An 18,844-nucleotide genomic window follows, 5' to 3' on the forward strand; every position below is an offset into this window, starting at 1 on the left:
AAAACACGCATGGAAGATTTACTGAGATACAAAAATTCAAGGGAAGAAAGGTCAAAACCAAGGGAAAGATTCCATACCTTTTACGTAGGCCACCTGAGAATAATTCTTGACAAATAACAGGTGCTGGAAAACTACTATTCCTGGTTTAAACCAGACAATGTACAATAGCACATATCTTGATTGTGGCTCTAGGGCGGGAAAATTACCTTTTCAAATTGTTCGCTTTCTACTCCCTAGACTGGTCTCCACTATAGGATAACATACAGGGGACCACCTCGCTCTTCCCATTCTCTCTATTTACATATTGCCTTGAAAACCATCAGTTGGGTGGGTACAGCCATAAAAGAGACAGCAGTGGGAAATGAGGTGTTCATGTGCAACAGAGCTTCCGCAGCTTTCTAAAGCCCCACATGCAGTCATCAGATGTGGGAGGTGTGAAAAGGCATGGTTACAAGGTGGTGAATACACAACTCCACCTAATGATGCTTCCATACCATTTATCTGTCTCTCTCTGTTATTTACATATCTCTGCAATTTCTCTATCATGGGCAATACTCTGGTAAGTAGAGCTGTTCCTACTTCTTGACCAGCAAAAGGCTTGGGGGGTGGGTGTGTGTGACTATCTTCTGTGAACATATGGGCACTTTACTGATCAGTTCAAGCACCTGAGTATGAAGGAAATGTAAGCTAACAACCAGTGTCTCCTTTTTGCTAGATGCATACAGAAGCCTGCACACACAGTGTTGGCCACCTGACAGTTGGTTTCTGTTCCTGCCCATTTGATTTCCACAGAGACTGAATCCCTGTCACACTTGTGGCCCATGCTGGCTACTGTCTTCTTGAGACTCTTATCTGTATCAGCAGCTTTTAGCACTGCCCCGATATATTTTAGAACCACAACAAAATGTTTAATTGCCTATTCCTGGTGCAGGGCTGAAAAATGGTGGTGTATGTTGAGGGGTCTATTTTTTTCTTTGTACAGAGTATATCAGATAACAGTGCTTTCACCTTGCCCTTGGACAGAATAAGATTATGTAAATATTTAGCACTGAAAAATAAACGGTAATGTCAAATTAACAAATTGTTGTACTTCAGTGGCACTGGAAGAAGCCCAAGTTCCATCTATCCATCTGCAGCAGCAGAGAAAACAGACTTTCAGGGCTATCTGGGCAACAGCACGGGGAAGCTACAGTGTTAAATATATAATACAATTTAATGTCTCAGCTGGACAATGTGATACCAAAGCTGTTTTTCCAACAGTCTTTTGTTCCTACTTCAGTTTGATAACTACAAATAGAGCAGGGTGGAGGCAAAAGGGAATAATCCAAGTGTCAGGGAGTCTTAACTGTGAATAAAAAAGAAAAGAAAAAAAAAAAACAGAAGAGAGACTTCAAAGCAGAAACAGGTTACTAGACCTTGAACCACAGCTGTTAGGAGAACTGTTACAAGTCTGTCAAGTAGCAATTAGACTACTTTGCAAGAATATTAAAAGCCTGTATCTTCACTTCTGAGAAGGATCTGAAAAGGGGAAATCAGAGAAAACTTCTAGCTTGTGGAGTGCTCTCTACTGCACTTCAGTTACCTATTTCCTGTTTATTTCCCACTTGAAAAATCACATCCCAGAAACATAATGCAATTTTTAAAAACTTGCATTTATGACCATTCCATTTAAAATGTTTTGTTGAAAAAAAAACACAAGAAACAAATGGAATGCTGTAAACAGATTTAAGTGAGCCACAAAAAACATTCTGACAGATGTTAGCATCTGTGAACACGGATCTTTTACGACAGTCCTTTCCAATCTGGGCTCTTTTCAAATAAGAAGACCTCCAGGGTTGGTTTTTTTTGTTGTTATTGTTTATTTCAATATGCTTTATAAAATTTTAGCTAGGTTTTCTGTACCAGAAGGGTGACCTTTTAATGTATTTGTCCACCTACTTGGAATGCTAGTTGCAGCACCTGATACTCAACTTCTAGTTGTGCATGCTGCCAGACAGGTTAACCCATTGACTAGATTTGTGTTAAGATAAACAGCAAAGATCATTAGATGAAGAGACGAAAAAAGGAAATCCAACTTTGAAATGAATTAGTTTTACAGGATTACCATTTGCCAATAAAACTGTTTTACACAGAATTACGTAGGAACAGACTACTCAGAAACTTGCAACAACTTGCTAGAGCACAATGAATCCCAGTAACTGACTATCATGTTTCTGGGGGCCTGCTCAGAAAGAGAAATATGACATTCCCCACACTTCCATTTCTTCCAGCCACTCAAACAAATCCTCGGCTCTTCTTCTGCTCCCCAAGGGTCCTGCTTGCACGATAGCAGGCCTTTCCACTGCTCTAAGATCTGGCACACGGAAAAAAAAACAAAGAGCAAAACCAAAAGAAGTATTGATGACTAGTGCACAGAGGCAGATCACATTATTTTTTAAAGTAAATGTACTGTCTTTCCTTTGTTCTTGGCATAGAAAGTTATGGCAGGCTAGACTGCAAACGTTCAGGTAGGAAGTAGGTCAAAACGTATGCCAAGAGAGGCGAATGGAAAATTTCTCTAGCCATCCACAAAGATTTTTAAAATGTGGATTCACAGCTATAGCTATCACTGTTTTATATTAGCAGAGTTAGCTTTTCCTTCTTCATAGACAACACCCTTTGCTGCCCAGCCTCCTCACCCAAATCTTCTGAGCACTCTGCCCAGTTTAACTGCCTAATAGTCCTAAAAATGTGTCTATTCTAGTTTCACCGACTACCACACCAGCAGCTCTGTCCTCTAAGGCATAAAACTGACCAGCTCTATTTTTTACTGAACTCACGTGGCCCGCTCAAAACAAACAGAAACTGGCAAGAGCAAAATCCAAATTATACACTGCTTTATCCCAGGAACACAAAGTACAAGGCCGACGCAGTGAGTCAGACACCTCAGAGCCAGTGAGCTCCTCAGGTTGACAGGAGTCTCTTTGGAATCCTCCTACGTGTAAGCCAGGGCTTTTTCAAAAAGAGCCAAAATAATTTAGTTTAGACAAACATGTGTTGTGTCATTAGCAAAAGTATCTCTCTCATCAGAGTGGAAAAGGCAGCAAAAAGTATGCCAGGAATGCTGGAAATGGGCAGACAGTCACAGCGAGTCATATTTTCTTCTTTTCCCCCCCCCCATGAAACTCCTTCAGCAAGAAAAGTCTATTTGCGAGAGCAGTTAATTACAAGGAGGGAAAGGCAAATGATTTGACAATCATGCAGGGAACATGGGACCAATTTACGTATGACAGAAGCTGAAGAACTTCTCAGTCACATTGTAATGATTTCTCAGCGTCCTCAGAAAATGCTTTAGATACTTCAGTTCAGCAGACTTAAACCCATCAGCTGTATTCATTTATCTATCAGTAACAGGCTGTATTCTAGATATGTGTATTTATGAACAATAAAAGCTAGATGCATATAGGCATTACTGTAATTTCTATGCTTTACTGGTGTTAGTTTTAACTAATTAAATGAATCCATTTCCTTACAATGAAAACAGAGGTTTCTCTCACATTTTGCCAGTCTCTTTCTAGAAACTGGATGCCTTGAACAAAATGCATCACTTCCCCTGTTCCACATTTAATTTCATGCCTCTTTTCAACTTACTGTATTTTTTATGCTTCCCTGTGGCAACATCATCTAGGTTATTGTGGAGCGCTACAAAAGAAGATGTACAATAAAACAGCCTGTCTAAATTACAAATCAATTAGCTATTAATCTACCTTGATATCGAAGTAGAAACTTTTGTTTACAAAATAATGAATTATCTAACTCATCTTGCCTCGTAAAATACAAATGTGCTTTCATGGCAGTTTTATTTTACAAAAAGAAGCTTACCTAGAAAAAAAGATTTTTTTTTTTAATTACAAAAGAATGAGCCATCAGCTGGTTCAAAGGACTGCCAGAGGGCATTGAACCCTTTTGCTCACTATCAGGTGACAGACACAGACATTTTTGATAGAGGAGAAAAGTCTCATGTGGATGCTAATCAGCCATGGAAATAGCAGCTGATAAAGCAGTATGAGGTGTTTTCCATTCCTCAGACTTTAAAAGAAGTGTTCCTTCTCTGCTTTGCAAAGGAGAAAGTGGGTTGATTTTTCCCTTCAGGATCCAAAAGACAGTCTGATAGCTGCGAATGCCAACCACCAAGCTATTTTCTGAGCTGGGACATCTATAGAAGTTGAGGAACTTCCAGGAAGCCAGTTTAACAACTGCACGTGAGAACACCCAGCTACACCATGTACTCGGACGCAGCGGACTCTCATTTTTTATTTGATTTCTATTTCAAGTTTGACATAAGAAGTGCAATCTGAGATTTCTGCTTTCTTTCATTCCATTCCTGCGAAGGGTGTGGATTCAGGCAGGTTAACTACCCCAAATTGTGTGACTACAAGTCAAGTATACTTTTGGTTAAAAGTTGGAAAGGAAATACAGAGACGCTATTATCATTTGAACGCTGCTAGAATTGATGTTGTTAAAAATCAGCTTCAATAATAGACTGTCAGCTGCCCTGACTTATTGATCAAATGTAGCCTTCTGCAAGAAAATCTACACGGAGGAATACTGTCCTCAAAATCACATCTTGATGTGGGGCTGGCAAAGTACTTTTCCTCTCACTTTTTCAAAAATACGTATTATAGCAAGAATGAACTAAATATAAAGCATTGAGTTCACACAACAAGATGTACTGATTACTTTTGAAAAAATAATGCAAGTTAAGGTCAATGTAACTATTCTATGTAAAGGAGCTTTTAAAAAATACTGGGGACAAGTATTTTGATAATTCCTTTCCCGTGGGTGATGACTGAGCTTGCATTTTAAGAAAGAACAATCTTCCCGAATTCCTCCCGGAGGAATTTTATTTATCAATGAGTGCTGTGAATTATCCAGTGGCTTACAAGGTAGCAAGAATTGGGAGAATTCCAGGATTTCAAAAGCTCAGGAAGAAGGACCTCTGAGGATGCTACTACCCACCAGCAGGGTGGCTTAGAGGAACTCAAATTCTTCAAAGCTTTTAAGAATCCCTTCAAACACTATTGCAAATTATATCTGGAGAGTTCTCAATGGGACCTTTTAAACTAATTGCACATCTCCATTCAGGTCCTAAACTCTGCAGGAAGATAGGTCTCCTAAAGTCCTGAAAGGCTGAACCTAGAAGCTCTATATAAGGTCTGCCACTGTAACTCATTGTAATAAGCTTCCTGAGTGAAAACAAAATCAAATGTATCTTACCTTCTAAAATTTTAAGCCAGCATGAACCAAAAGTTAGTGCAAAACCAAAGGAAGGAAATTCAATAACAGACATAGTGATCTCAGACCCAGAGTTTCTGAGAAAGACTTTGAAATCGGTCTTTGGTCTCAAACCTTGAGGATCATACAAGAAGGAATGTACTGAACTGTTCAGTACTGGTCAGAAGGAAAACTCTGTCTGGTGTATATTTTGCACGTAAGAAAACAAGGTCCCATTCTTGATTCCCTATACCTAAAACAGACCACTGTTAAGATCCAAAGACTGAAACAGAAAACGATAAAGCCACTGGTCTAAAGCTGTCTGCTCCATGGGTTTTGAGTATAAGATTACTGCATTGGCGTTAATGTTTTGACACCAGATCACTTTTTACTGCAGAGGAGCTGAACTGCTGTGACCTCCAGATTTCCAGAAGTCAACAGGAGCTTTTTCCATTGGCTTCACAATGCAAGTTTGCACATGTACACCTATGCTTCTGCAATGGCATCTGTGCAAAGTGCCCATTTTAGAAAAGCCTTTCGTTTCTCCATCTCTCTGTGTATTTCTCTTTTGTTTCAAAAGACCACTCTATGAGCATAACATACTTGCAGAGCATACTGGAGACTGAAATAGGTAAATGGGAAGTAACAGTTATTCTGTGAAACTCAAGGAACAGTATAAGATGTCGATGATCATCACTGGTTTCAAATTAACTTCCCACTAATTCATTTTCAATCTTTCTGTCATCTGTTGATGACATGAACTGTAGACAGATTCTTCCCTCTTCTGGGCAGGACTACTTCTGTGTCACACTATACCTCTTAAAAAACTACACGACTTCTATTAAGAGCCCTGTGCCTTGCTGAGCATGCTTATTCCCTGTGAGCTGACGACTAAGAGTGACATTTCCAAACTCCCTCCTCTTTGGTTTCTCATATATCACAGCCTCAACAGGAAAATTCCCATGCATCTTATTACTCACCGAACATTTGGTGGATCTAAATTTATGATGGATGTTGCACAAAGAGGCTTGTTTCCTTGAACGTGGCTTCTGTGACCTTCTCTTGCAGGCAAAGAGTACACCCTCTGGATAACGACTCGTACCTGCGCTTCTCTCCATCCCACTGCTCCCTGGCTTTCCACCATTTCAAGCAGAGAATCATTGACAGCACTCCATGGTAAGGGATGCTGTTTCGAATCACAGTTGTTATGGATATGTGGAGCACAAGCAACCTGGTGAAGGAAAACCCATTAATAGAAGCATTTCTCCGGACCTTGAAACAACGTAGTGCTAAAGAATAAAACTTCAGCATGAAAAATCACTGCAAGAAGTGCGAAATCTGTTTCAAAATAATTACTGCACCTAAACTAACTTACAGACTAATGGCCAGTATTTATTGTGGATTTTTAATGAACACTCAAGAGAGTTGAGCACACAGTGCTTTCCTGTATTTAACTGGTGATGTGGACTGAGCTAACTCAATCCATGAAAGATGAGGGTAACACCAGCAGGAAAACAGAACTGATATTAGTATTTATGATTCTCCCTTTTGAACTGAGTTTCATTTTTTACTACTTTGATGTTCTTTCCTTCCTCTTCTAAAAAAGGTGTAAGATCTATCTTGAATGTTGCTGGACTTTCAGATTTAAGATTAAAATGAACAGGTGTCTAGTTTTATAGAACAGCAAATTGGTCCTCAGACATACACATTTCATCGTAAAATAATTAGATGATTAATGAAAAGTATAAAACTTTAAAGGTACAAACCTTAATTTATTCTTTCACTACTTCCAAAACATGTTTTATGAAAAAATCTTCTAAACTTTCAAAATAAATTTTATTAATAAAATTATGCAACATTTTGCCTTAATCTAAACGAGTAATTTCATTAATTCTAATTTTTAGATAAATACCTTTTAGTAAAAGTTCTATGCAAGTATAAACTAACACGGTCTACATAGATAGGCTCATTCCCAGCACGAGCCAAATTTCTGTTTTCACAATGAAACCTGTTTTCAGAAAAAGCTGGGTGCCAAGAAAGGTTTTCAGAGTATTACAGATGGTGCCATAAGTATTATCCACCAGGAGAGAAGGGGACTTTGCAGTATTTAACAGAAATAGTGGTACAACACTATGCCTTTACAAAGCACTTGCAGTAAAACTTGTCTACTGAGTTTTAAATGAAGTGGTTTTGTTTACTGGGAACCAGGAGGGGAACAAGTAAATTGTTCTGGTTTTTGAATACCACAATAGAAGAGTTTTACAAGGTAAAGATGAAGCAAGAAATGAGATTAGGATTTATGTAATTTTTTCATTCCCAGGTCTACAATGGGAATTATATATAAAGCAAATACAAAATGCTGACACTCTGTGTCCATCAAACTTGTAGGGCAAAAATTCTGAAATATTGAGTATTAGGAATGATTTTGGGTGGCCAATACAGAGCCTTTACAAGTGCCTTACTTTCAGAAAGTGCTGGCACAGACTATCAGAAAACCAGATCCCTTAAAATACCTCAGCTTGTACAACCACAGCTAGAGACATGCACAGTCAGTAGGCATTTTAATACAAACAAAGTCAAAATAGAAAAGAAAACAAATTGAAGGGTTGGGAAAGGGGGGGGTAGTGTTACCAATTGATGCTTTAAAGAAAGGACAGGATCAGTTAGGAAATGAGTTAAGAAACAGGAGTGGGAAAAGGGAATGTTTATTTAAAATAATATCTCGAGCGAGAAAATAGATTTTCTTTCAAATAAAGCTTAGCTATTCAGCTATAAAGCATAAGTAAAAAATCAATGAAAAAAACAAGCTACAATTACTATTTAGCACAGTAGTGAGACTTCAGCAAAATAACCTCACAGCAGTTCTGCAACGGGTTGGGCCAAAAGCCTCCATTAAGAAAATACTATTAAAATAAACACTGCATATTATTCAGCCTTGGCTGAGTGAAAGGGGAAACCGAACAGGTCAGTAATCTAGAATTTTTGTTTTTGTTATGATTTCCAAACATTTGCTCACCAACTTCTTACTAAGTGCTAAACTGTGAACCAAATGGACCTTACCTGATTATCTGAAGATTCCTGGTGTAACCCATCATCAAGGTCATCTAGTCTGAACGTCTGTGCCAAAGATACAATATTCTTCCTAATAAGCATCTTGGTAAGATCGTATGTCTTCTCTCTTGTTTCTGAATGTTCACTGAGAAGCACCTTCTGACTAAAATATGTATTCATGATAACAGGAACATCGGCTTTTTTGAGAAGCAGTTTTTGCCTGGAAAAAATAATTTAAGTGGCATCAAATCCATCGCAAGTTAAACTACTGATAAGCACTATTTTAAAATGTGTGTTTTGTTGTATTTCTCTCCCCTTTTTTCTATAGTTACCACTGAAACACTCAAAGGTGTGTTATCCAAACTGCAAACAAACCACCCCATAGACACCTTCAGCTTGGATCAGCCCTGTGAGCTCAGGCATAGCCATGGCCGAGTGGAGCTCCGCTGCATCCAGGGACAACTTACATCTGGAAGCTGGTGGAGCTGACGAGCCCCGTGAACCCCATCTGGCTTCACACAAACTCTACTCAGTGTTTCCGCGCTGTCAGCACAGAACCAAGAGCACTAGGAACCCCTGCATGCAGTTACTGAGGTAAAAGCCATGAAGGAAAGATTATTAATCCCACCCTGCATTAATTCAGAGCGCTGGCTCTGCTGGACCCAGCCTGGCCCCTGCAGACCAGGACATCCCTCCCTGGTGAGTGCTTCCCACCCGCCCGAATTCATTCTCGCTGCATTCAGCAGCAAGCTGTTCCTTCCGCTCTCTCTTCTCTTTTTCTAAAAGCAAAATCTTATGGTTTTCCAACGATATGCCGCATATTATTTTGCCTGTGTGTCTGCTGCTGTCATAAATGTGGTCTCCAAGACCCAGTTTTGGTTTCTAGTGACGACATAAATTCCCAAAATGCTTCACATGCAGCAATTTCTTGCATAGTAGATTCAGGCAATGGTTGCAGAATCTTTGGAGAGGTGGGCCTGTGTGAACCTCATGAGGTTCAACAAGGTCAAGTGCAAGGTCCTACACCTGGGTCGGGGTAATCCCCGCTATCAATACAGGCTGGGGGATGAAAGGATCAAGAGCAGCCCTGCTGAGAGAGACTTGGGGGTACTGATAGACGAAAGGCTGGACATGAGCCGGCAATGTGCGCTGGCAGCCCAGAGGGCCAACCGTGTCCTGGGCTGCATCAAGAGAAGCATGGCCAGCAGGTCGAGAGAGGTGATTCTGCCCCTCTACTCTGCTCTGGTGAGACCTCACCTGGAGTACTGCGTTCAGCTCTGGAGCCCTCAGCACAAGAAGGACATGGAACTGTTGGAGCGGGTCCAAAGGAGGGCTACAAAAATGATCCGAGGGCTGGAGCACCTCTCCTATGAGGACAGGCTGAGAGAGTTGGGCTTGTTCAGCCTGGAGAAGAGAAGGCTGCGGGGAGACCTGATTGCAGCCTTTCAGTACTTAAAGGGAGCCTATAGGAAAGATGGGGACAATCTTTTTAGCAGAGACAGTAGTGACAGGACGAGGGGTAATGGTTTTAAACTAAAACAGGGTAGGTTTAGGCTGGATATAAGGAAGAAATTCTTTACAATGAGGGTGGTGAAACACTGGAACGGGTTGCCCAGAGAGGTAGTGGAGGCCCCATCCCTGGAAACATTCAAGACCAGGTTGGACAGGTCTCTGAGCAACCTGATCTAGTTAGCGGTGTCCCTGCTCGCTGCGGGGGGGTTGGACTAGATGACCTCTAGGGGTCCCTTCCAACCCAAAACTTTCTATGATTCTATGACTCTATGTCTCAATGTTGGGATTTTTTCATATGCTAGTATCACAATCATACAGTTAGAAATACGCTTTTTGTACTCACAGGATACAAATCTAATGAAGTCAGCTAACAAAAACAATCAGTAATCTCATTTTCTAGAGACCATCAAAACAGAAACAAAATTAACTTTGTGACTTTACTGCAGGCTGTGTTTTTATATTGTTAGATTTGTATCGCTTGGGAGTGAAACAAGGCCTCCTGCCTTGGCAACAAAGCTGAGCTGACCAGAGTTCAGAAGTAACTTCAGGACTTCAGCCTCCAGACTGTTCAACAGTTGTTTTACGGGGATGGAGAAAGTTTTTGCATGTATGACATTATTCTTCAAAATGCCAGCATAAGAAGTTAAAAAAACAAACCAAACCGAAACAAATCCCTCTCAAAAATACTTATTTCTGATCTCAGTCCACAATACTTCTTTCTGATCTCGGTCCTTACAAGATCTTGACCATGGTCTCTTTCATAACAGATTCCTTCACTGCCTCAAGAGTGGATATCTAAATGGCAATTTATGCACACATATTTTCAGAAGAATAGGAAGACTTGCAGCAAGTTATTAAATATAATCCTCATTTTTTTTTATAATTAGGAAAATAATGCAACAGGAAAATGATCTCTGCCTTTTAGGAAAAATCTACACATTTAAAACTAAGCTTGCGATTTAAAACCATGAATCACACACACAAATTATAAAAAAGATGTACTGCCTTTCTGTGAACACTCACAGAAGTTATGAATTGCAGTAGAAAATTCGTGAAAAGTTGCGGCATAAAACAAAGTACCAAACTTCACCACAATGCCTTACTGCCATCTATAAACTCTCCAGATCGACGTGAGCAGTAGTTCAGCCCCAAGGGACACTCAGTCCCTCGACTCCAGGTGAATTTGCTCACTAAGGTCCCAGTTAAAAGAGCACGACAGTAGCTCACAAGGCTGCCAAAATGACACTGCCTGGTAATTTTCTGCATTACGGGATCAAAACTGAGGGATTAGCTTGGTCAGCAAACCAAGACATCTCTGATCTTAACGAAATTCTTAAACTGTCACTACCCCCTTCTTCCTGAAGAAGAAAAATGTATATGAAGTTTGCTGCAGATCTCAGAAAAGTTTGGGCTGTCTTTATATGCAGATGTGGAATGAAAATTTTAGCACCTACTTTCTTGAGACGTCTGTGTTCAGACCCAGAGTAAACAGGAAATCTCTCTGAACATGAGACTGTTACGTCACTAATGTCAGAAGAATGTTTGCTTGATCTAAATCATCTCATTCTCTAAAAAAACACTGACGTTAGCAGCAAATCATTCGCAGGAACTCTGAGGTTTATGGTTTTATTTTTATTTTCCTGTGCAGATATGTGATCAGCTTTATTCTTTTTTTAAGGCAGGTAGGTTTGACTGATACCCAAATTACGTGTATATGGTTTTGCTATGCATATGCATCCCATGCCTCAAGTACTTTTATAACCACGAAGGGCTCTCTTGGCTCAGTTTGGATCATATTTTCACACAGGTAATGCATACATTAATGGCTACTTGGCAGTTCCAAAAAGCAAAAAAGGGACATACACACTTTCAGAAGCCCCCCCATTTCTTACCTGCAATTAGTTCACTAAAACCACTTTATTTAATGAATCATTTATTTCAGACCTGCACAGGTGTCCACAGACTTAGCAGTACCTCTTCAGCTAGGTCAGAAGAATAATCACAACAGTCTACTTAAATTTTCCCTATTTCTCAATAGACGGATTCCTCCCAATAGGAAATAAAAAGGATCAGCAATAAATGGAAATAATAACCAACTGAAATTCAAGAAATAAGAAAAAAGTTTGTAATAAGCTCACTATTTTTGTACAGGTGGATCACTAAATGGAAATATTTTATATTTATATATTCATATAAATATATAGAATATATAAAATAATGTCTATTCTCTCTAATATATAATAATGATATATATATTATTATCAAGTGTTTATATATATATGTTTTTCAATATGAAGAATAGAATTATTAATATAATATGAATTAATTGAATGAAAACTCTGTCTTATCCCAGAAACTATTCCTAGTATTGCTCAGCTCAAACAAGCTCTGCAGGATGGGAGTTTAGATCATCATCATGGCAGTAAACTCTGCATTGCCACTGTATATTGCTCTCTTGTATAGTGTTCTCTTTGCAACAAAGGCAACCACGTTAGAAACACACACACACCCCTCTACCTTAATTCTTTTTTTCTGCTTGAAAGATACAGACTAGGGCAAAGAAAGCCTATTAAGCTGGAACAGTTGGGAGAAAAAAAAAAAATCACTTCCCCAAGCAATCCCTGCGGTCCTGAGCTGCCTGTGTTGCCCTTGTGCATGAGACACCGTAACTGATCACCTCAACCTTCTGTATCTGTTCCAGCTGCAGATTCTCTACAGCCAGAAGTATCCCTACTCAGTAGGATACAGAGTACATTCTGTAGCATCCTCTTAACAGACATAGTGTTAAATGGGCATTTCAAGTCTTCTGTGACCTCTCTTAAATTTCTTCTTTTCCATCTGCTTCACTGTATGTAAAAGCTTATTTCCAAATGATGAGACATCATCTCGTTCAGCAAATCAGAGACAATGGAAAGAAAAAGAAAATCAAGTTCACTACAGACTTCAAAAAAAAAAAGAAACACCGTCTCATGCCTCCTTTGCACTCTGATTTTCTTCTTGCTCAGCAAAGTATATTTAAATGTTGGATTAGCCGTCGACTTCCTTAATAACTGCCTTTAGAGGAAAGGTTGTTTGTAATGACCTGAAGTAGAGACTGTGAACTCTTTATACTACAGGGCATTTTTTTTCCTGGTATGTAGGCAATCAGCAGTTGCCGTAATTGGTCACATGCTGAAGGAACATGAGGCAATAATGTTATTTTTTTTTCTTTTCCAGCAGCAGCTTGATTCTCTCCTCAAGGGCGTAGCTTGCTTTTTCTCTTCCTCCCTGCTATGATGAAATGGCTATCTGGCAGAGTAGAAGCAGGAGATGTCCTTGCCTACTTCTCTGTTAATTGTGGTCTATCACCGTTCCAGATACAAAACACCGCAGGAACTTACAGCACAGCATGGTATAAAGTAGCTGAAGTTTCAGCTTGAGGCAGGGTCTTAATCCTGCTGCCGAACAGCCGGCAGGTTTGCACTGTGGTCTGCCCCACGCAGCCCATCCACAGGCTCAGCCAGCGAGAAGTTGTGACTCTATGGCAGCAGCTAGCTCACAAACCACACACTTCCGCTCAGTTCTGCTGACATCAAACGGCGCTGCTGGTTCATGAACTCGAGATGACTCTGGATCACTTCAAATTAGAGAACATATCTTTTTTGTTTGCTGTCCCTGGGTATTTTATTGGGCTTTTTTTCCTTTTCTTTTACAAAGTGTAAAATGCCTGGAGCATTTTTTGAAGGGTCCATTGCATTAACTGGACATTCTTTAACATTTCAACGACCTACAACATGCATTGTAATTATGAAACAGGCTAATTTCATGTCTCAGAACAACGATTTCTGCGTAAAGAAGGTTTAACACCCACCAATCCAGACAGATCTCTGCCCACACACCACCCAAGGACAGTAACTATATTCCCAATGTGTAGCCCAAACCGAAAAGCCATTTGGAACAGATCTGCCTTCTGCCACGCCTAGAGATTGCCCAAACACAGAATTTTCATCCGTGAGTGTGTAATCTCACCACTCGCATGTAAGCCTCCATCAGTGTCATTTACTATCGCTTGAACAATCTGTATGAATATGGTTTGTGAACTCACACTTTCATGATGCAAAGTTTCTTCCCCTGACCCAACCTCAAAGATAGAAAACAAAAATCAGCTCGTATCTCTTTCTTTGAAACTACCTTATTTAAAGCAACAGATTATTGTGAGACAAGTTCTCAAGGCAGATTATACTTTTTTCTCCATGAAGAAACAGTATTAACCATCTAGACCAATATCCAGAGTCTTACATGTCAAACATACAATTCTCAGCTGCATCAGGTTTCCAATCAAATGCAGCTTCAGCACCTCAGAATAGCAGCTTTGCAGGTGATGCAACAATAAAGAGCTACTCAAGCTATGTTTAAAATATCTACTTCTAGAATCTGATGCATTTTATTTGTGAACTGATAGACACTTCTTTTGTTTCCCTATCGGAACAATATTTTGTCTGAGGACTCATTCCGTGAATACAAAACATAGAGAAAAGAATATATAGCTATTAAATGTATTATTGTTATAACCCAATCTGTTACCATTTGTCATTCAACCTTAAGTGAAAAGCAAAGTCTAAGGAAATCAGTAAAACAACACAAGGAATGAAAAAAAAAAATCTTCTCTATTGTAGCATAAGTTCTTACTGCAAAATAATATTGTAATATTCAGCAAAAATTGTTTGTAAACCTAAGAAATCACTCCAGCAAGAAACTACTGCGCACAAAGCCAATATTTTTATCACTATATCATTTTACTAATTTCGAAGTAATCATAGAAACTAACCACTGGCTTGCCATAGTACTGCCTTTTGAAATGTGACACCCTGTAGCATGAAAAAAAGTTGCATGGAAATTTTCACATTTAAGAAGAGCTCTGCTATAAAAAGCTTGTGGTTAACATCATGCACTATTATATCACACACCCAGCGCTCTCACCTCTGCAGGGAGGTGCAGCGTGTGCTAACTGAAGAGGATGTACAGGTCTTCTGATGTAGGAAAGCACAGATGGATATCACAGCAAATCTCCTCCACCTCCAGGAAATTACTGTAATACCAGGCTTTACCGAGACTGGAAAGTAAGGAAGTTTCTCAAAGCTCTCCAGCCACTCGCTTCGGCAACGAAGAAAGCACCTGAAATTTCTAGCATTCTGGACCACAATTTGGCAAAGCTTAACCTTTGGCACCACCAAACATAAAATTCCACTCACAGGCTGCACTTATGCACAAACTGGCACGAAAACAACCTCTTGAGCTTATTGAGCAAATACTGTTGAGAGAAATTGCTGAAAATCTGCTCCAACTGTCATGCTGGGACTTTTTTACTACCTAGTGCATAAGTTGGGGACAAAGCAATTTTTAAAGGATTTAAAGTTCTATTGGTAAAAAACCTCCATGCAATAAAGCATTGAATGAGAAAGCTGCTTTAATAACAAAACAAAAACACTCACCCCCCCACAGTATGAGGGTGTTACAAGTAACTGGGAAGATATAAATATCGTGGCTATCTTTTCATAATCAAGATGTTATGAAAGAATTCCAGTCTGTGTGTTTACCCCATATATCAACTTGTGTCTGACTGGCCACGAGCTCATTACTCAGACAACTTCTCTCTGCTCCCAGTGCTAAACTGCACGTAGAGTTTAAGGTGGCTGAGAGAGGACGGCTGGAGCCACCAGAAAGTCCAGGGATATATTAGAGGGACTCTGAAAGGCAAAAAAAAGGGAAGCAAGCAAACTGCAAAGTGACATAATATTAAAACTCGCGGTGAACGTTAGAGATAACCAAAATGGCTGCACTGGTGTGAGATCAGAGGCCCACCTACCTCATACTCTAGCTACAGCAGCAGACAACAGATGTTTGAGGAAGACTACAAAAAAAAGCGTACGCATCTAGTGAAAGTTCTTCAGAATGTTCTGCTCTAATAACTTCCAAAAACTTTCAGCTTAGGGACTTCCTAAGGCAGAAGTTGTGTCTTCGCAGTTAACTGTCCTTGGTAGACTTTTCTTCCAGGAACTTATGTGTCTGCTTTTTGACCATTTCTACATTTACAGCATCCACAACATCCTGCAGCATCCACAGTGCTCTATGGACTAATTACATGCATGTGAGAAACCACTTCCTTCTATTTGTTTTGTTCCATCATCTAGTGGTTACATTGCTGCCTCCATCTTCTTGCTTTTAAAAGGCAGTGAACAGTCATCCTGCTCGATGCACTTCCTAGTACAGACCTTTATCACATCCTCTCCCAGCCACTGCTTTTTCAAGGTGAAGAGCCCTAGTCATCTCAGTCACTTCTCATAGGGAAGCTGCTCCATACCTCTCCTTGTCACTCTTCTCTGATATTTTTCCACTTCTGCTATGTATTTTTGATTTGAGGGACTGAAATTCCAACCTAAAAATGCACCATGAATTTCTACAGTGACATCATGTTTCTGACTTCATTTCTAGTAAGTCTCACCATTCTATATGTTTTTCTGATCATTAGATGAAAACTAAGCTGACGCATTAATGAAGCTACCAGAACACTAAAACCACATTCCTGGATAGTAACAATCCAGAGTCCATCTTATATCTGCACTTTGCATTTACCTACAATTTCCAAGTAAGAGAGGCCAAATCCTTCCTGTTGCCCCAGTTCTAGAGCACTTGATAAGAGGATGAACATGTTCCCCTGTCCACAGTATTGTGAGGACCACAGTTGGCCAGTGAAGAGGAAGGAAACCTGCATAGTATTCTGTTGTACAGAAGGTGTCCAGTTCTTTATTTCCTTCCTAGGTACGACAACACAATGGAGATTTGAGGCTACAGGTTACACCAACAACTCTTCTGCTTCTGGTTAAAAGGTAAGGAGCGTGGCCACTCTGCCACCGTTACACAGCATCACCATTCCTGAGGTATCAGGTGAAGTTGCTTCTCAGGCCAGAAGAGCTCTGTGATATCCACCAAAGCAGCTGAGGGCCATGTGTTACAGGGAAGAACTTGAGGTAAGAATTTCTGAGAGAAGTCAAGAGTACTTGGAGAGTCAGGGTACTTGGTTGGTTGGTTCAAGTTTGGACGATTACTGGAGAAACTTTAACAAACAAATTCCATTTTAAAACACATTGTTCAACCTTCTGTAGAGATTATCAAGAGCACGAGCCTTTTCCCCCATAGAGATTTGGCATTTGTTATTGGGAAGGACTCTTTACAAGTCTGTACTTGCATACATGCTCACAAGTGTCTTCACATGCACCGTGGCAAGAACAAATACCTATCCCTGAGCAAACTCCAGTATTCAGAGAGACAGCTCAATATATGCATATGCCTGACTTTATTTTTTTATTATTAAACCTAATATTAAAAAAACAAGCAACACAACTACAAAACAACCAAAAACTCCCATCAGACTTGTTCTTGTACTCCTCTCCGTGTTCTGGTACTTCTCTCTGGGCATTTCCTTTTGTGTCTTGGACAGGGAGAGTAGCTGACAGACGCAGTAGTTCTGGGTTCTCTGGTAACACAAAGCGGATCACAAAAGGTAGTGACAGCTTGCTCAGTGCAAAGCAGAAGGCTCCCTCTGAGCTGGTCAAACCCTGCTTCAGCAAGGTGGACAGCACAGAATCGCAGAATCATAGAATCATTAAGGTTGGAAAAGACCTCTAAGATCATCAAGTCCAACCGTCAACCCAACACCACCATGCCTGCTAAACCATGTCCCAAAGTGCCACATCTACATGCCTTTTGAACACCTCCAGGGATGGGGACTCCATTGCTTCCCTGGGTAGCCTGTTCCAATGCCTGCACACTCTTTCATTAAGAAATTTTTCCTAATATCCAATCTAAATCTGCACTGGTGCAACTTGAGGCCATTGCCTCTTGTCCTGTTGCTAGTCACCTGGGAGAAGAGACCAACACGTACCTCACTACAAACTCTTTTCAGGTAGCTGTAGAGAGCAATAAGGTCCCCCCTCAGCCTCCTCTTCTCCAGACTAAACAGCCCCAGCTCCCTCAATTGTTCCTTGTAAGACTTGTTCTCTAGACCCTCAGCCTGGAGATCTCAATGAACAGCGCCAAGCAAAGGGAAGCAGCTGGACCCCTGGCTCGGAGAGCTGCCGTCCAGAGCTCCAGAGATCCTTAGGCAGGTTTCAGAGCAAGATTACCTGCTCTGTGGTCCATTTCAGCTTTACAGAGCTGAGGAAAATCATTTTGTTCACTGCATTTGGCGCTATCATTGATAAATGTGTAACAAACATAAAGGTGGTGTGGATAAGCCATGTACCATAGAAATCTGTTTTAGGCAAAGACCTGCCTTCGGTAATCCACCCACCACAGTCATCAGTGAAAAGACAGCCATGCTAGCCACCCAAGTAGGAGGTTTTTCAGTGAAAATCCCGGTGTAGACACAGCACGAGTGAAAATTTCAGCCTGTCAAGGAAATACTGCTCTTCTGTGATAAACAAAACACTGACTTCTTCTCAGGGTGGAAAACAGCCCTCAATAGTGTATGTACCACTCACAAGATTTACTTTCCGAGCTTCATTTTGCTTCTATTTTATAGTACATATCTTCTCCATTAAATCGCTACAGATCGATTCTATGGCATTGCTCTCTCACAGTCAAAACAAGGAAAAACACTTTGAGAAACAACATTTAAATTCAACATTCTCCTTAATGTTGTCTTTTTTTTCATTTTTGAATCAAGACCAATCTTCATATTCCTGCGTTATGTTAAAGATATAGTTGTACAGAACAAACAAAAACTTCTAATATTGAAATCTTATACTGATGGTCTCCAGGTCATTGCTTAACTTTGTTGTTTCATTTCACTGAACATTTGCAATGACAATTAGCCACCAGATCACGTCTGGGAAAATTTTTATACTGTATCACACTATTCTCATGTCAGAATTTCTTTTTCAGATTCATCTAACAGGGCTGGAGACTCAGCAGAGCAGACTTCATGATGCAATGTGATGGATGAACCTCTAGATTGCTTTTTGAGACCCCATTAGCCTTCAGAGGCTGC

The 18,844-nt window shown here is 40.2% G+C and overlaps 1 protein-coding gene across 1 annotated transcript in view; it reads right to left on the reverse strand.

Moving 5' to 3' along the window:
- Positions 1 to 18,844, reverse strand: part of SPIDR (scaffold protein involved in DNA repair) — a 206,881-nt gene that overhangs the window by 63,048 nt on the left and 124,989 nt on the right. The window contains exons 9-10 of the mRNA XM_075416192.1: positions 8,314 to 8,524; positions 6,234 to 6,484 (exon numbers count right to left, since the gene is read on the reverse strand). Of these exons, the coding sequence (XP_075272307.1) occupies positions 6,234 to 6,484; positions 8,314 to 8,524 (462 nt within the window). The remainder of the gene's footprint in view (positions 1 to 6,233; positions 6,485 to 8,313; positions 8,525 to 18,844) is intronic.

This window comes from Opisthocomus hoazin, chromosome 3, assembly GCF_030867145.1.
Source record: "Opisthocomus hoazin isolate bOpiHoa1 chromosome 3, bOpiHoa1.hap1, whole genome shotgun sequence".
Lineage (NCBI taxonomy): Eukaryota > Metazoa > Chordata > Aves > Opisthocomiformes > Opisthocomidae > Opisthocomus > Opisthocomus hoazin.